The following is a 16,162-nucleotide window of genomic DNA, read 5'->3' on the forward strand; positions in this document are numbered from 1 at the left end:
CACTGTTATTTTCATGCTTGCTGCTATAGAGAACTCATCAGCTCCAGGATCAGTTTTACTGCATTAGGTTGTTACCGTGCTGGATCACTACGATAACTTACGTCTTAGTGTCTTTGGCCTCCTGGTGCATGATGTCCAGGATCATGCGACAGGCGGCTGAGCAGCCCTCAGGGGTAGAGTGAATGCTGATGGGCTTCTCAGCAGCACCCGCATTCTCCTTGCGGTGGACGTCAATCCTGCAGCAACAGAAAGAAATACACACATGGAATTGTGTATGTCAATTCTGACACAGGGAAAAAGCTCAAAAGCATTTTTTTTAACAAGAACCAGAGTGTCTCGATACAGTTAGAAAGAAAAATCTGCTTTCATAAGAGCAATAGATATCAAACTTTTAAATTTGAGCATTTAAAATCATAAATTTAATCTGGAGTGTTTAGGAAAAGGTTTCATATCAGAATGCTGTCGTCCATCCATCAAACTATCTTACAGATCATACATTAAGTGTGAAATAAACCCATCACACTGTTACCCACTTGCTCTGTGTCTGCTTGGTGATGTTACGAATGGTGGCTCCTTCCTTGCCGATGATTGCGCCGACGTACTGTGTGGGCACCAGCAGTCTCAGAGGGATGTCGGCATGTGGAGGTTTGGAGGGCATCCCAGAATTTGGGGACCCACCGCGGGGTCCGCCCCGGGGCCCGTAGCCAGGTCGCCGGCCGTTATCAGGCCCCCGCTGGCCTCCCTCCAGTTCAGAGGTTTCATCGGGGATGTAGGAGACACGCAGGGCATTGTTTTCAAACTGGTATCCATTCAGCTTCTGGATGGCTCTGAGGACCCAGCACAGCAGCAGTAAGTCATATTTACTTTTACATACTTTTTTTCATTAAAAGTATTTGATTATCGACACGGCACAATTTTAAGAGGTCACCGCAACAAACATATACATACATATATAAATATATATACAATACATAATTAATTAGAGCATAACAACAGACTCTTTGCAGGTAGATGCAACAAATGCTACACAAAGTCATGACTCAACTTTTCACACACACCTCAGCGGTTTGTTATACACAAAATGGACCAAAATTCAAAAGACTGTGGAAAGAACAAGAGATGGAAAAATATTAAGATAAGCAACTTACTGCCTGGCTTGTTCCCGGGTTGCATAGGTAACATTAACCACTGCGGTCTCACTATCTGTGTTGACTGAAAGAAAGAAAAGAGGAAGACTGAATACATTGTAACTTGTTTCATTAACAGGTTAAACAGCATCCTCGCTGACTGACTGATGTGTGTGACACATTAGTGCACGTCTCTCAGAGCGTTCTAGAGTGCACGTGTGCTTTTGTCATCAAAAACTACTTTTTCATGTGTATTCAATGACATATTTATTGCTTTATTACTGGTGGACATGGGTGATTACAAGCTCCTAGGTCAACATGGATATTTATCATTGGCAGAACTATACTTTTTGCACTAGCCTAACTGCATTTAAACAGGTAAGTTTGGCCACTTACAATGTGACTGTACAAAAAACATTACATAAAGGGGTGAAAACATACATTAATCAGTCATTTACAGTGGTCCTTTGCTATATCGTGGTTCACCTTTCACAGCCTCGCTGTTTCGGGGATTTTTTTTTTTTTTTGGCGCATTGTGTTGTGTGTCCTGATCGGCTGTAGCCCATTGTCAGTCAATCTCCTGCCGTGTCCCCTGTCCAGTACAGAATGAGTTCAGCTTGTCAAATGTACGTAAATCTTTGATTGCTAGCAGTGTGACTCTGAAGTGCTGTACCGGATGTTTGTAAATTTTCTCCCCAACAAACACGGCAATGTCAACTAAACATTTTGCACTGTCAAAGGCACCTGTGGGTTCCTTTGGTTTCATTCTGTAATACTGGGCTTATTTTTCTACGAAGGTTTGAGTGTTTAAACAAGAGAGAAAAGTGTGAAAATGTTCATGCCTGTCTGTAAGAGTGTATGAAGCATATAGTGAGTCATTTTACAGCCTTAAAACATCTATGATAATTGTAAAAAATAAAGTTGGCTACTTCGCGGATTTTACTTATCACGTTATTTTTAGAAGGTAACTCCCGCGATAAACCAGGGACCACTGTATTACTAGTTATTTAGCATCTGGTGCTGGAAAGTTTACTTAAGCAATCCTGAGCCTTCTCTCTGAGGCAGGGTTTAACAAAATCTGTGGCCCGCACACTCAAACACACCAAAAGCCCAAATTGTGAAAATGTGCTTTAATCTACAGCTACTTTTAGAGTATTTAACAGTAGAATGGGAGGCAGAGCCTTCAGTTTTCAGGCCCCTCTTCTGTGGAACCAGCTTCCAGTTTGGATTCAGGAGACAGACACTATCTCTACTTTTAAGATTAGGCTTAAAACTTTCCTTTTTGCTAAAGCATATAGTTGGATCAGGTGACCCTGAATCCTCCCTTAGTTATGCTGCAATAGGTTTAGTATTTCTTCTTCAGTCACCTTTCTCACTCACTATGTGTTAATAGACCTCTCTGCACTGAATCACACTTGTTATTAATCTCTGGCTCTCTCTGGCCGCCCCTCCCTGAGCCTGGTTCTGCCGGAGGTTTCTTCCTGTTAAAAGGGAGTTTTTCCTTCCTACTGTCGCCAAAGCGCTTACTCAAAGGGGGTCATCTGATTGTTGGGTTTTTCTCATTATGCATTATTGTAGGGTCTACCTTACAATATAGGGCACCTTGAGACAACTGTTGTGGTGATTTGGTGCTGTATAATTAAATAAAACTGAACCGAATAGAACAAAGTATCCACTTCATGTACTAGCTCATGTAACACATAGAAAGAAAAACACCCCTTAATCATCACGGTCATACACCATCTCTGCTCATCTGACAGCTACAGGAAGGTTTTTTGTGTTTTGCTACTACATTTAAAAAGCACATCACAGAGAGTTACGGTTCTCTTTAAAAACAACTAAACACCAAAATGGTTTAGAAGACAGAAGCCTTTTTGTGTACTCTAACTGAATGACTCAATCCTAGATATGCTTTCTAAAGCAGCGGTCTCCAACCTTTTTTGCGCCACGGACTGGTTAAAGCCCGACAATATTTTCACGGACCGGCCTTTAAGGTGTCGCGGATAAATACGACAAAATAAAACTAGTACCGGTACCGAAAAAAGAAGATTTATTCATAACACACGTGAAAAGACCCAGGAAAACCGAGTTAACGATAAAAACGATAACAAAATAACGCTGAAAACCGATAAAAACCCTGAAAACCATATATTTCACACCTGAGCCTCAACTCTCGCGGCCCGGTACCAAACGACTCACGGACCGGTACAGGTCCGAGGCCCGGGGGTTGGGGACCGCTGTTCTAAAGCATGAATATTGGCACCCGCAGTCATTCCTGAACTTTTGGAATAACTCGAGTATCTCATCTTAAATCATGGAAATAACAAGCATCCAAAAAAAGTGTCTGCAGTGAGTACAGGTGTAACTGTGCATCACTAACACACAGGTTAATGTTTTCATAATATGGCTGTAACTATAAGGTACTGTAGATGAAGATCAGAATATATGTTACCAACAGCTAATGCAGAAAGAGTTGCTGTGCTTTTTTCCATGCACCGCATACTCTAAGGTTTATGGATCAATAGCATGCTGTCTGGTCCAGCCTCAAATTGAATCAGTGATTAATATCCACAGTTAGCCAGTCGGTTATATGATACTGCCAGCATTTTCTACTTCTGTCCCATGGAGTACCTCAACAGTGACATTCCTGCTAGATCTACTTGTTCTCACTAATGTCCAAGAACTGATGGCTTGTAATAAATAACAATAATAATAATAATAATATATTGGTAGTGTGCTTGAGAATTCAAAAAGTGATGATGCAGGGGTTTAATCTGTGTGGAAGGTGTTAACTGGACTTCTACATCATCATCATTAAAAAAAAGCTTTTCTCTTTGCCCACTTTTTAAACAATTGAAGCAAAGATTTGATTAATTACAATAATCAAGAGATCATTAACAATAACCTACCACTTTGATCAAATCACTGGTTTTCACACCACAACACTGAACGCTATCATGTAAAATGTGACAATCTGAATTAATCAAATATCTTTTGAGCATTGGATCATTGATAGGAACGCCCTGAGCTCTAGTAAAAATCTTTAAAAGATAATAGTAATTATTCATTTGAATAATTTATGGTGAAAATATAAAATAAATGTAACTGAACCAGTGGGTTTAAGATGAGGGCCAAGTGAAAGTATCTTGTGAATCCACGGTGCACATTCACCTTACATCATTGGTTTGAGATTAGGAGCGACTGTAAAGTCTAAACTCTGATTTAACACCAGGTCAAAGAACTGTGCCAAATCAAACCTGCAAATACGCTGCAGAAACCTGTTTGCCAAAAGGTTTTTGGTGGTTCACTTTCACCACAAACTTGCTCAGCTGAGCTGCAGTTACCAATGTGCTGCCACTAGGTGTCAGCAAAGCATTATGCTGTCCAACAACAGCGCAAAAGGAGAAGTCGGCAATTTAACTGCCAGATATTTTTATATAATGACACATGTGGGAGATAAAAACCATAAGTAACAAGTACTAAAATAAAATGTGCTTCAAGTTTATTGAGATCTCACCTTGTTCACAGTTTTCTACGGTTCCACACTGGCCCAAGAGTCCATCCAGCACCTGATGGAGAGACGGAGAGAAGGGAACACTATAAAATCCCAGCACAAAACCATTTTAAGGAAATCCTAGACAATGTCATTCAATTCAAAAACATCTTTTTGTTAGCACAAATGATTATTTGACAAACATATGTGTAGAGTAATATAAGACACGCATTCACTTAAATAAGATATTCCATCATTTATGTGTTTGGTGACAGGTCTGCAGGAAATATTCCAACATCCTGGACTTGACCTTATATCAAACCACCTAAAGAGTCAGCTCAGGAGCAAAAGACACAATAAACGAAGAATAACACCACTCAGCTGGTCACTCTTTGACAACAAAATTACTTTGTTTTAACTTCTGTGAAAAATCAAGATAAATTTAGCAGAAAAAGATTGAGAGAGAAATAAAATGAGGCTGCTGGACAATCAGCTACAAATGTTAAACATGTAAATATAACCTGAGATCACACCAGTAATAATTGAGGAGATTTAAAAGCAAACGAGTCATCATGATTCCCCAACTCCACCCCAAAGACAGACATTCACATATTTGCACAAACTTAAAGCTCTAAATCCTCTAACCAGGATAAAGCTGGATTGTTTTTTTTTCCCTTTGAAATTTTTCAACTTAAATGTATTAACAGAAAACTATTAAACCCAACATACTTACTGAACTTTCATTATTTTACATTCATAGATAGATGATGATGTTGTAAATGCCTGACCCCAAAAACTGTGATTCTAAGGTTAAATCATGCGCGCCTGTAAATTCTGGATGTTTATTAAGGTTGATTTAAAGCACGTTTCAGTCAACTTTGCATTGAGACGTTGCCCTCACGTGGACAAAGGCAGAAGTCTGGCTCGTATTCACGCACACATACGCACATGCACACACGGAGCCACTCCCACAGGCGCTCGCTTGCCAGAAGAGGCAGACGGGTGTGCCACACCCTCACAAAAACAATGAAAGTGCACAGAGCTACACACCAAATGTAGGGAACAGTGATCCTTCCACTTTCCATTCTTCTGTAGTCAGTCATGTTTGATGAATCAACAGATTTAAAGCCTAACAGGGGAAGAAAAGTCTGTAGTTTTGCCCTAAAAGTGCCTTCTGCACTCGTCTTTCCATTCCATTTCTGTTTGCATTATATACACACATATATATCCTTCAAGCTAGGGTCTCCACCAGAGGTCTGGGAGCCTGAGGGTTCGGCACAGTATCTTAGCTGTTCCTACGACTGCGCTCTTCTGCACAGAGATCTTAGATGTTGTTCCTGGGATCTCCAGGAGCCACTCGCCTACCTCATCCTATTCATGTAGCATTCCAACAGTGCCCTATTTTCGTCTCTTTCCCACCTATGCCTTCTTGCTCCAGTAGCCCACTTCTCATTAGGGTCACCTGACACAGACATTGTTAATCCGGGCATGTCTGAGGTAGGCTTGGTTAGCATGGGGGGAGTCTAGCCTAGGAATCTTACTTCATACAGACCCAGTCGGGACTCGAACCTACGACTCCTGTTTCAATTTTTTTTTTTTTTTGCCCTGTGTTAAAGCACCTGGAACATTAACAAAACAATAAAAAATATAAACATCACTTTTGTCTAAAATCCCTGCTTAACGCAGCCAAGCTGGCTTGGATGGGAGAGAAAGTAGTGGCCATTTTGCACACACTATTTCACTTTTACCTGGGCAACAGTTTACACATATGCAAGCAACGTATTTGTAATGTGATGTGACCATCTGAAGTCTCAGCCGTAAAATTTGTACGTTATAACCTTTAAAAAAATAAAGGAAATGGGAACTAACCTCCCACTGCAGGTGAGGTGGAATGTTTCTGATCTGGAGTTTCCTGGTTCTGTGGAGAGAAGAAGAGGAGGATTTAAGGAAATATTAACGCTTTGCAAACAGAAAGAAGCTTTTAAAAGTTTCAAGAGAATGAAATAATGCTTATGTTTGAAGGGTGTGTGTGTGTGTGTGTGTGTGTATGCGTGCGTGTGTATGCGTGCGTGTGTATGCGTGCGTGTGTGTAACTCAGAGATACAAGAGAGTGACAGGAAGAAGCAGCTGCTGAATGAAGCCAGAACGTGTCCTGAGTGACAAACAGGTGATGAAAGCAAGATAGCCTTTTGGTCCAACACTAAACCAAAACAGTGCACCAACCTTCTTTGCTATTATTAGTTCAGATGAAGAAGTTTATATCACTTAGAAACAAGCCCTGTGAGCTACAGATCTAAAGATGCACATTTGCTGTTCTAGCAGCGAACAGTTAGGTTTCTCTACAACACTGTGGTGACCTACAACAGACTGACGACCTGTCCAGGGTGTACCCTGCCTCCTGCCCTACGACAGAGGGCATGGACCCTATTGCAAAAATGAGCCTAAACCAGCTGAGTGGTTAAGAAAATGGATGGTGTGTACAGACTGACCGACAGTGTTCAGTTCACGACATTTGTGGCACCCAAAGTGGGGTAAAATGCACACACACGCAGCTCTTAAATGATTTTCTATCATTTAAAGAAACCCAAGAACAGCGGAGAAACAAAGCCATTTCTAAGGCTGTGGGACTCCAGCGAACTATGATGACAGCCACTATCCACAAGTAGAGACAACTTGGAACAGTGGTGAACCTTCCCAGGAATAACAGGCCAGCCAAAATGATTCCAAGTCTGCATCAATGTCTCATCCACACATCAGTGGATGGAGCTTCACAATAAGACAAACCAAGTATTTTGAAAGTCAAAGGAGCTTGCAAAGAAAAGCGTCTGGACTTCTTTAAGTTACTTGAAGACGTTTCACCTCTCATCCGAGAAGCTTCTTCAGTTCTAAGGTCAAATGGTGGAGAGTCCCAGATATTTTGAAACTACTGCCAACGATATTTTACAACAGTGGAAAATTAAACCAGGACGAGACAGCATTGGTAAAACTAAAGAAACACCATCTCCAGTGATTAAAGCAAGTTTGCAGCTAATAAACATGGCAATTTAACTGAAATACTAATTACAGTGAAGGTTTGAAATTCCATTCTGCAACTGTTTAGTTTTTCATCAATGACTCAATATTGACTCTGCCAAACTCACCTACATGCTATTTTCAAAACAAAGCTTTTTAAATCGTCTCTATCTGAACATGTCAGACTTGAGGTAGCCAGTTGGGAAATTCTCTGCATTTCTCATATAGATCTGTCCTATATCACCTCGACCTGAAGAGTAGTAAACCAGGATCTTGCCACACCACCCACAAACAATGAGAGAACCATAGTCCGACACATTTTTTCCCCTCTAATAAACCCATTTGTATGAGCTTTTTTAAAAATGTGTGAACGGATCTGGTTTTCCTGCCCACATCTCTTCTTTAACCAGTTCACCAGTGGATAGATTTCCACAGGCATGAACCTTCCCTCTCTGTGATGGTTCCTCATTTTCATCCTTACTCAAGACTACTCTATCTGCTACATCTTTCACTTTTAATGAAGTCGTTTATATTGAAGAATCATGCTAGTGGCATCTTTTAATGTTAGAATGGTTATTTTATTTGGCTAAGTAACTCAAAAACCTTTAGCCAATCATTCTTCTATCTTTACCGTCTTTAAGAACCATGCACCCCACCCAACTGAGCATCAATAGCTTTAAACGGCCAACCCCCATACTAAACGCCAGCCTAACCCCCAGGAGGCTGGAGCACAGATGAATAGCCTTTTGTACATATAGAATACCTGACATCCTCCATCCATACTCCATTCCCCCACCTCACCAAAAAAGAAAGAAAAAACCCTTTTGATCCTCGATGAGTGCTTGGCTATCAGCTACGTCACCATCTCCAGCCCAAACAAATACTTTTTTTTTTTTTTGGACAGACCTGTCCAAATGTTACATGTTTAAATACCACCGACTACACCAAAGTTCAACTTTATCAACACATTAGCCCCTCATTATCCTTCCCGTTGTCATTCCAACCCATCACCCCCACAGACAAATATATCCCAACCCCCCATCAGGCCACGGCCACTGAACCTGTTTGACCTCTGGCGTCACCACCTGCCAACCAACAGCCTACACCATTGGCTGAAACCATGGCAACAAGTTAAGAATGGGCGGGAAAAGAAGATGGATGGGTGGGCGGATGGACAGCACAACAAAATGCGTCACATTTACTTATGTGCTACATCACTCATCTGTTATATCTTTTCAGTTTTAAGTATCACCTTTTTTACTTACATGTGGGTTTGCCTGCCTTTGACATATCTGTTCAGCTGCTTCACAAAATTAAGATGTTATTTTTATAATATATGTTTTGTCATTAGGCAAAGTAGTGAAAACAATAATGCTGAACTAGACTGTTGTTAGCTACAGATATATGCATAAAAAACAAAGTAAAGGCAATTTTAAGTGCACAAGACTAATTTAAGTGTCAAACTGCACAGCTTAAAATAAACATAAATTAACGAAACAAGAAAGAAATCTGCTTTGAGACGTCCCCCCCCCCCCCGAGTCCGCGTTGACGCGCAAAGATGGAAACCCATTGTCAATGCAGCTTGAAAATGCCCAAGGTTGAATATAAAACCTGAAGGTGATGAGGTTCCCTCAGCCGTGAAGGCATTAAATCCAAGCTCTGCTCCAGTCCCCAGCAGGACAATGGAGCAAAGAGAAAGACAAGAAGAAAGGAAAGAAGCCAAAAAAATGAAAAGTGAGGTCCTCAAGGAGGTGGTGGAGGAGAGGGGAGAGGAAAAGGTCTTTGCTCTAGGAGGGGGGGGTCAAAGGCCGAGGGTCAGAGCTCTTCAGATTAGCCTCCAATACCACAGTGAGGCAGGTCTGTGGGTGTAAACGTGACGTCCTACACTTTCACAGCAAAAATTACAACAGGAACTCAATAACAATCCCGTTCTTGGATCCTTCTATGTCCCCCAAATGTCATCGTGTCCACCATCAAGGCAGCTATACACAAAATAGTTCCAACGCCTGTTCAGAGCTTCACTAATGATGTGAGAAGTATGCTGCTGGTTACAAGGCTACAAAAGGGAAACTAGTCGTCACAAAAGTATCTTTACTACTGCTTTATTCACTAACTAGATTGGGACCCTCTTACCTTTCTGAACTCTTAACTGGGCGTCCTGCTAATAGATCTTTACAGTCAATTGATCAGATACTTCTGGTACCAAGAAGAAGACGACAGCAGAGGAGACTGGGCCTTCTCCCTCTTCAAACTCGGACCTCGCCAACATTTCACATCTCTAAAACCACTTGAAGACACATTTTTAGTTTCTGACGTATACATGTAGTATTTCTAGCATTACACTCATACTTCATGAGACACATGAAAATGTCAGTGTTTTAAGAGGAAAACGTTACTTAAACAAAAATGCATTTTTGTAACAATTCAGTCTACTTTTAGTTTGTTTTGCTTAGGGAGACGCTTGTGCCACAATGAAACATTCATTCATTGTTATAGTTTAATTGACAAATTTGGAAATGGGTATTTCAAAATTTCCATTTCAGAATATTAAGAGGTTTGGGTTTTTTTTATTTTAGTTTTAATTTTAGCGTTAGATTTATCTTGCTGTTAGAAGTCAAAGGACAGTGTTCACCCAGCACTGTAGACCATGAGTTAACCACGAATAACTTTATTGATTGTTTTACCCTCTATGAATAAGGCAAAGCATTTCCTGTTAACATCAGAAATCATCCAAGTGGTTTTAGTTATGCTTAATGAACTTTAGAGACGCTGTGTGTAATGGCACTGCAAGCAGCAGTGTTTCCTTTCATTTCATTTATGAAAGAAAGAGGCTCAGAGCTGAAAAATCAATGAAAACTGTCCCCAGCAGTCGAGTAGCACAAAACGCACATACATGTAATAACACACACAATCTAACATGGCAGCATTCAAAGCCACAAAGTGTAAAGTCACCCACAGTCAGGGCTGTGATGTGTGCATGCATGTGTTTTAACAGTGTTTTACTGCTCCCAGTGGGACTTTTCAGTGACACAAAAACATGTTTGACAGGTTTCACTGCCATCTCTTCCAGCAGAGCAAATAAAACCCAGATGACAAGTGCTACCATTTTTACTTACTGAATAAGCATTTATATTAATGAGACATATTTGGAGAGTCTTAAGTGTAAAAAGAAAGGATACATGGTCAAAGACAGAAGATTTTCAGCGTGTGGCATTCAGAATGGTTTCTTGTCAAATCAAATCAAACAAAGTTTGGTTAAAGTCTGCAGATAACAAACCTTAGAATGAGTCCAATAAATATTAAGATGATGCAGCTGGACTGACCTCAGTCAAACAAATACTCCCAGTAATAGGAAAACTAAATGCATACAAATGGTGCCAACTACTCTACAAGTGCTCATCAATACATCTCAAAGTCTTTTATCTGCATTTTTATTATTGAGCATTAACTGCTTTCTGCAGAGTGACCTCACCTACAATCACTCTACTAAACCACAAATGAGCCAAACAGGCTCAATAAATAAATCAAAAGACGCGAGTATGGCTTAAAGAAGCTTCTAGCTTCTAGCAAGCTATGAGCCCCTTTGTCCCACTGTTGCACTTTGGCAACAGTGGGAAGGAAAAACTCCCTTTTAACAGGAAGAAACTAATCTGGGCATCTGTGGCGACCGGGTGGGGTAAGAGAGAAGGAAGACAGGATAAAATACATGCTGTGGAAGAGAGCCAGAGATTAATAACAAGTATGATTCAGTGCAGAGAGGTCTGTTAACACATAATGAGTAAGAAAGGTGACTGCATTAACACCTGTGGCCACACAGGCCACAAGTTTCCTAAACACTTTTGAATTGCTGCTCACAAACAACTTTAAATGTCTGTCATCTGGATGAGACATCAAACAGCCACAGTTCTCTTCTCTAGCACAAACACAACATATATTTTTAGGTTTAACAGCAGCCAACAATTCCACTTTTTCTTTTTGGGAATTTCCAAATGGAGATCGCAAGTGCCAAAAGTTCCCCTAAAAGAAATGCTGAATCTTTCTATTCGCCATTTTAATTTACATTTTTTAAAATTGAAACCTTAAAACTCATGCATTCATGTATTTAATTTCAAGTCTAACTTAAAATGATAATCAAAAATCTTACAATTTCAAAAGTGTTAAAGTAAATGAATGTGAGAAATAGTCAGAAACGAAAACCTGGAAAATTATTATGGTTTAAAATAAAAACAGCTAAATTATACAAACTGGAACATCTTTGCACTTTATTTAGCCAATAACGACACTCACTGCTTTGTTTGTACCTTTCATTGTTAGCGACCGCGGTGGCTAACTTTCACAGAACTGAACATTTATTTTTTTGTGGGTCTAAACAAGCGCGACTCTTTTTCCAGACAGAGATATGCTGTAATTAAGCTAACTAGCTGTAGCCTTATTGTACAAAATAAATCTCTTTAATATGTGACTGAATTTATGTTTTGGCTAGGTGTGTAACCACTGATTGGCAAAGCCCATGAACACAATTTGAGACCATTGTGTAGAGAGAAGTCATTACCTGCTTCCATTACAAAACCCTTACAACACTCAAATATCCCCTAGCAAGAAGCAAAGCCGGTTGCTGGCACAAGGGCACAGAAGTGCAGGGGGTTAATATTTTATAAGAGCTATCTGGCCGGCTTAAAATCGCGGATGAATATTTTATCGCTAACAGTGAGGAGTGAGAGGATGATGGCAACCAAACACCATGGCCCAATCTGCCCACCAACGTCACCGGCCAAAGACCCATCGTCCAGTCCCACCTGTACATCCGTCAGTTGGATGGACACCATCCTTTCTCTGCCCGATTACCCTTCAAAGACAGTGCTCCTCAAAGCGCTGAGCTGGCAGGTTAAATAGATGGGGAATGACCATCGATGGTCAGGTGAGATAAAGAAAAGAAGGATCGGCCTTTGAATTTAAAAATCTGGTTCATCATAAATTCACTTAAACACAATAACCTCTCAGACTGCAATGAGAAAACAGTCACAGTGGGCTATTTTCAGTCTTTATTAAGCAAACAAGTGGTGCTTCCTTTTGAAGAGCCTTCATATTTTTCCAGAACTTTTCGAGCGATATGCCAAAGCCAGTAGAATGAAAATCTGCTCTCCGGTAAATCTCGTTTGCCTCACTGTAGGTGTGGAAAACCAGGCCCAGGTGTGTCTCATCCTTTTCTTCCATACGTATTCCCACTCCTTTCTACATCTCTGTATGTTTCCTCCTTCCTCCATGCCCTGGAGTTTTCCCCTTACAGCCTTTCCCCAGGGCTGCAGGCCGGAGTGACAGTTTCAGTAGAAGTAACTTTAGATGCATGAGAGCTTTAAATAGACAGTACAAACCTGAGGAGGAAGGAGGAAACTGAGCAAGAGGTGGTGGGAATAGGGGAGAGGGAGGAAAAGAACGGGTGGGTGGGGGGGTGGTGCAATGTAAGGAGAATAAAGCCGTAGCCTGTCCGTGCTAGATAGAAGAGACAAGTGAAGCACATCAGTCAGTGGAAAGGATCGTCACCTACCAGCTGGAAATATCTGTTAATGCACAGGTGTGGAAAAGAACTGTAAAAGAAAAGAAGGGAACATCTCCTAAAGAGTAAATCCACGTGGAATTACAGAGGGCAGAAAAGCGCATGCTCTCAATGGGTTCATGATGTCTGGCAATTTAACGGTGTGTAAACAATAAGTTAGTTACTGATTTTGTTTTCCAAATAAGTAAGCAAACCCACGATGAGTACCACTCCCCATCTTCAGCATATTTGGAAGCTGAATCCAGTCTGAGCCAGTCTGTTACATCTGTGATCTTCTCTTCCTGTAAAATACCAATTCAGCATTTTTTTCTAATAAATAAAAAAACAAACAATAGTGTGCAAAATTAAACACAGACCTGGAGAACTGTCCAGGTCTGAGAACATAACTGTCACCATTTCTCGATTTGCCTGGATTTATAGGGGAAAGGCTGTTTCCCTCACCGACAGCACTCTCATTGGTCCATCAACACCCAGTTCCACAACTTAAATATAAGTCCAGCGCGAGCTTTGTGGAGGAAGCCCACGGTTCAACAGCTACATGCGAAGGCACTAAGGTGCACAATATGTGTGTGTTACTCGTAAATATCCCCGACTTATAATAACAGAGTTATTAACTTTGGTTAATTAATATGCAAAAACTTTGCTGAAAACTGAAAATAACCTTTAACAACATTTATTTCTTACTTTTATTTCTTTATTCCGTTTTACATTTTTCACATACTCATGAGACAAGAACAGAATAAAAGAGAGAAAACTGAAGAACAACTGATTCACTGCCTGTGAGAACTTTGAATTTAACGTGGCTGCAATGTTGGCGAGAGAGGCCTCAGTTTGGGAATTCCTTTAGGTTAAAAGGGGGGAGGGTGTAGCAGTAGGCTACGGGTCAAAGTTCAGGCTCTGTTCGCCACTCTGACCCCGCCCGCTGCTCGTGCGGTAGGTCTCCATTTTGGAGAGGCGAGGGTCTCCATTTTGAGAAGTTGGATTTGCGCCTGCTGTTTAGGTGGGCCGTTTGTATTTTAGGTCTATAGGCACAGCTTCCACCTCAGGGTTAGGCCTGTGACATTGTTACCGTGGACAAACTTACCACATCAGACTTTTTAAATTATTTAATATTCAACGTGTGCCGTTTATATAGGCCTGATTCAGCCTCTGTGAAAACGAGTTAGCCCGTTACGCTTTAAATAATCCCTGCGTTTTAACATTCGTCTAAACCTTGGTTTTGTATTTAAAATTATATTATTAATAATAATCACATGAGCTGTTGGTGTTTCAGCACCTCCACCAGCTCTCCCCTCTGCGCCTCCGCCCCTCCTCCTCTTCTCGCCATTTTGTGTTCCTATAGCCGTGTCATGTAACCATTGTACCAGGCGGAGGAACTGCGGCCCCACGGCAAAGCAGTGGCGTTAACCTATAGTAGGAAATGCAGTCTGCGCAGTGATACAGGCGGAATCAGGGAGTGATCCTCGCGTGTTACACTGTTGCACAGTTTATCAGAAAGCGGTCACCTATTGATAAACGGGAGACGAGGCCGGAGACTGAGGTGCTCCTCATGTTCAGATTGTAAGGTCACATGTTTGTGCGCCATTCCTGCCGATTGTAATAAAGTCTCCACGGATAACCCGCGACGTGGAAACAAAACACACGTTGGCGTTGTTGTCGATTTAGAGAGCTTTACGGTCCGCCCTAAAATGGTATCCAGCATAAACACAGGTGTTAGAAAGCCAGGTTTGCGGCTTCAATAGAAAAGCATATTCCTTCCTTGTATTCCCCCCTCACACACAAACAATACTATAGACTACATACATGTGAGAACCAGTCATCGGCCATGTTGACCAGGCAACGCCCATTTACTACAATGAATGTGCAGTCACATGACAGCGGAGAGCACATACAGCACACGAGAGCAGGGCGAGGAGCCCACATACGCCATTACATGAACATGGGATCATGCAGGCGATGTGTTGGGTTGTGGGCTTCTTCATACGTCTGTTTTATCTCTCAGCTACCACCATAACAGTTGATTCATAGTCCTGTTATAAGCTGTACAGTTGAGTAATATTTAAAACACGGCTGTGGTGTTCCCAACAACAACAGAGTACGGTTCACCCCTTTAACACATCCCTCCGCGAGCGCGCCTTACTCTCAGTCTCCGCATACTGTCAGAGATAAGTCCGCCACGAAATGTTTACGGGAACTAATATGCAGGCCGGGAGTGCGTGCAGACACTGATCTCGTCTTAATCACCTGAACATAGGAACTCACTGTGAGCGCGCGCGAACGCTCTGCTTCCCCTCCACGCGCAGCCTGTGTAGTGGGGTGAACGCGCATGTCCATTCACAAAGTGCTTTAAAACTACTCTGAAGTTACTCCAGCGGCGCGAGGGAGGAGGGGGCTAACAGCCTTCTATAGAATGTGTGCCACGAGTGCTCGCGGCTGATATAGCGGACACGTTTGGGGGGTTGTTGTGCGGGTTTGTGTGGCCGCGAGGATTGGAGAAACAAAAAGTGTCGGCTTCTGTTTGCTTTTTGCAGCCGACAGCAACGATTAAACTCCAACCCGAGTAAAGGTTATAGAGGGTTTTTTTAAGGTCCCGAATGAACGCTTCGAGTTTAACACTTAAAAGAACGAGCCGCTGTATGACCGCATCTCTACATTTTTTTTATTTTTTCGTAGCTCAACCGACAAAGTTGTGATGCGGCTGAAAACAGATTAATATCACGTAGAGCCACGTTCTCGGGTTTAATTTGAACACGAGGAACAACTCAATAAAATGACAATATTAAATTACTGTAACATGGCGAGTTTTCTCTGTTACTGTAGGGTCTTTACAATATAAAGCACCTTGAGGTGACTGTAGTTGTGATATATGAGTGAAATGGAATTGAACTCAATCGAGAACCGCCATGTTAACTTGATAACGGCAGGCTGTTGCTCATAACATGTATTTTAATGACAGGAGACGGTCGGGAAAATATT

At 41.5% G+C, this 16,162-nt stretch overlaps 1 protein-coding gene across 1 annotated transcript in view; it reads right to left on the bottom strand.

Moving 5' to 3' along the window:
• igf2bp1 (insulin-like growth factor 2 mRNA binding protein 1) overlaps window positions 1-16,162 on the bottom strand; it is a 49,144-nt gene that overhangs the window by 9,158 nt on the left and 23,824 nt on the right. The window contains exons 3-7 of the mRNA XM_084926879.1: window positions 6,490-6,538; window positions 4,645-4,696; window positions 1,149-1,212; window positions 534-827; window positions 102-236 (exon numbers count right to left, since the gene is read on the bottom strand). Of these exons, the coding sequence (XP_084783005.1) occupies window positions 102-236; window positions 534-827; window positions 1,149-1,212; window positions 4,645-4,696; window positions 6,490-6,538 (594 nt within the window). The remainder of the gene's footprint in view (window positions 1-101; window positions 237-533; window positions 828-1,148; window positions 1,213-4,644; window positions 4,697-6,489; window positions 6,539-16,162) is intronic.

This window comes from Perissodus microlepis, chromosome 4, assembly GCF_051167445.1.
Source record: "Perissodus microlepis isolate ML-2025 ecotype Zambia chromosome 4, ASM5116744v1, whole genome shotgun sequence".
Taxonomy (NCBI): domain Eukaryota; kingdom Metazoa; phylum Chordata; class Actinopteri; order Cichliformes; family Cichlidae; genus Perissodus; species Perissodus microlepis.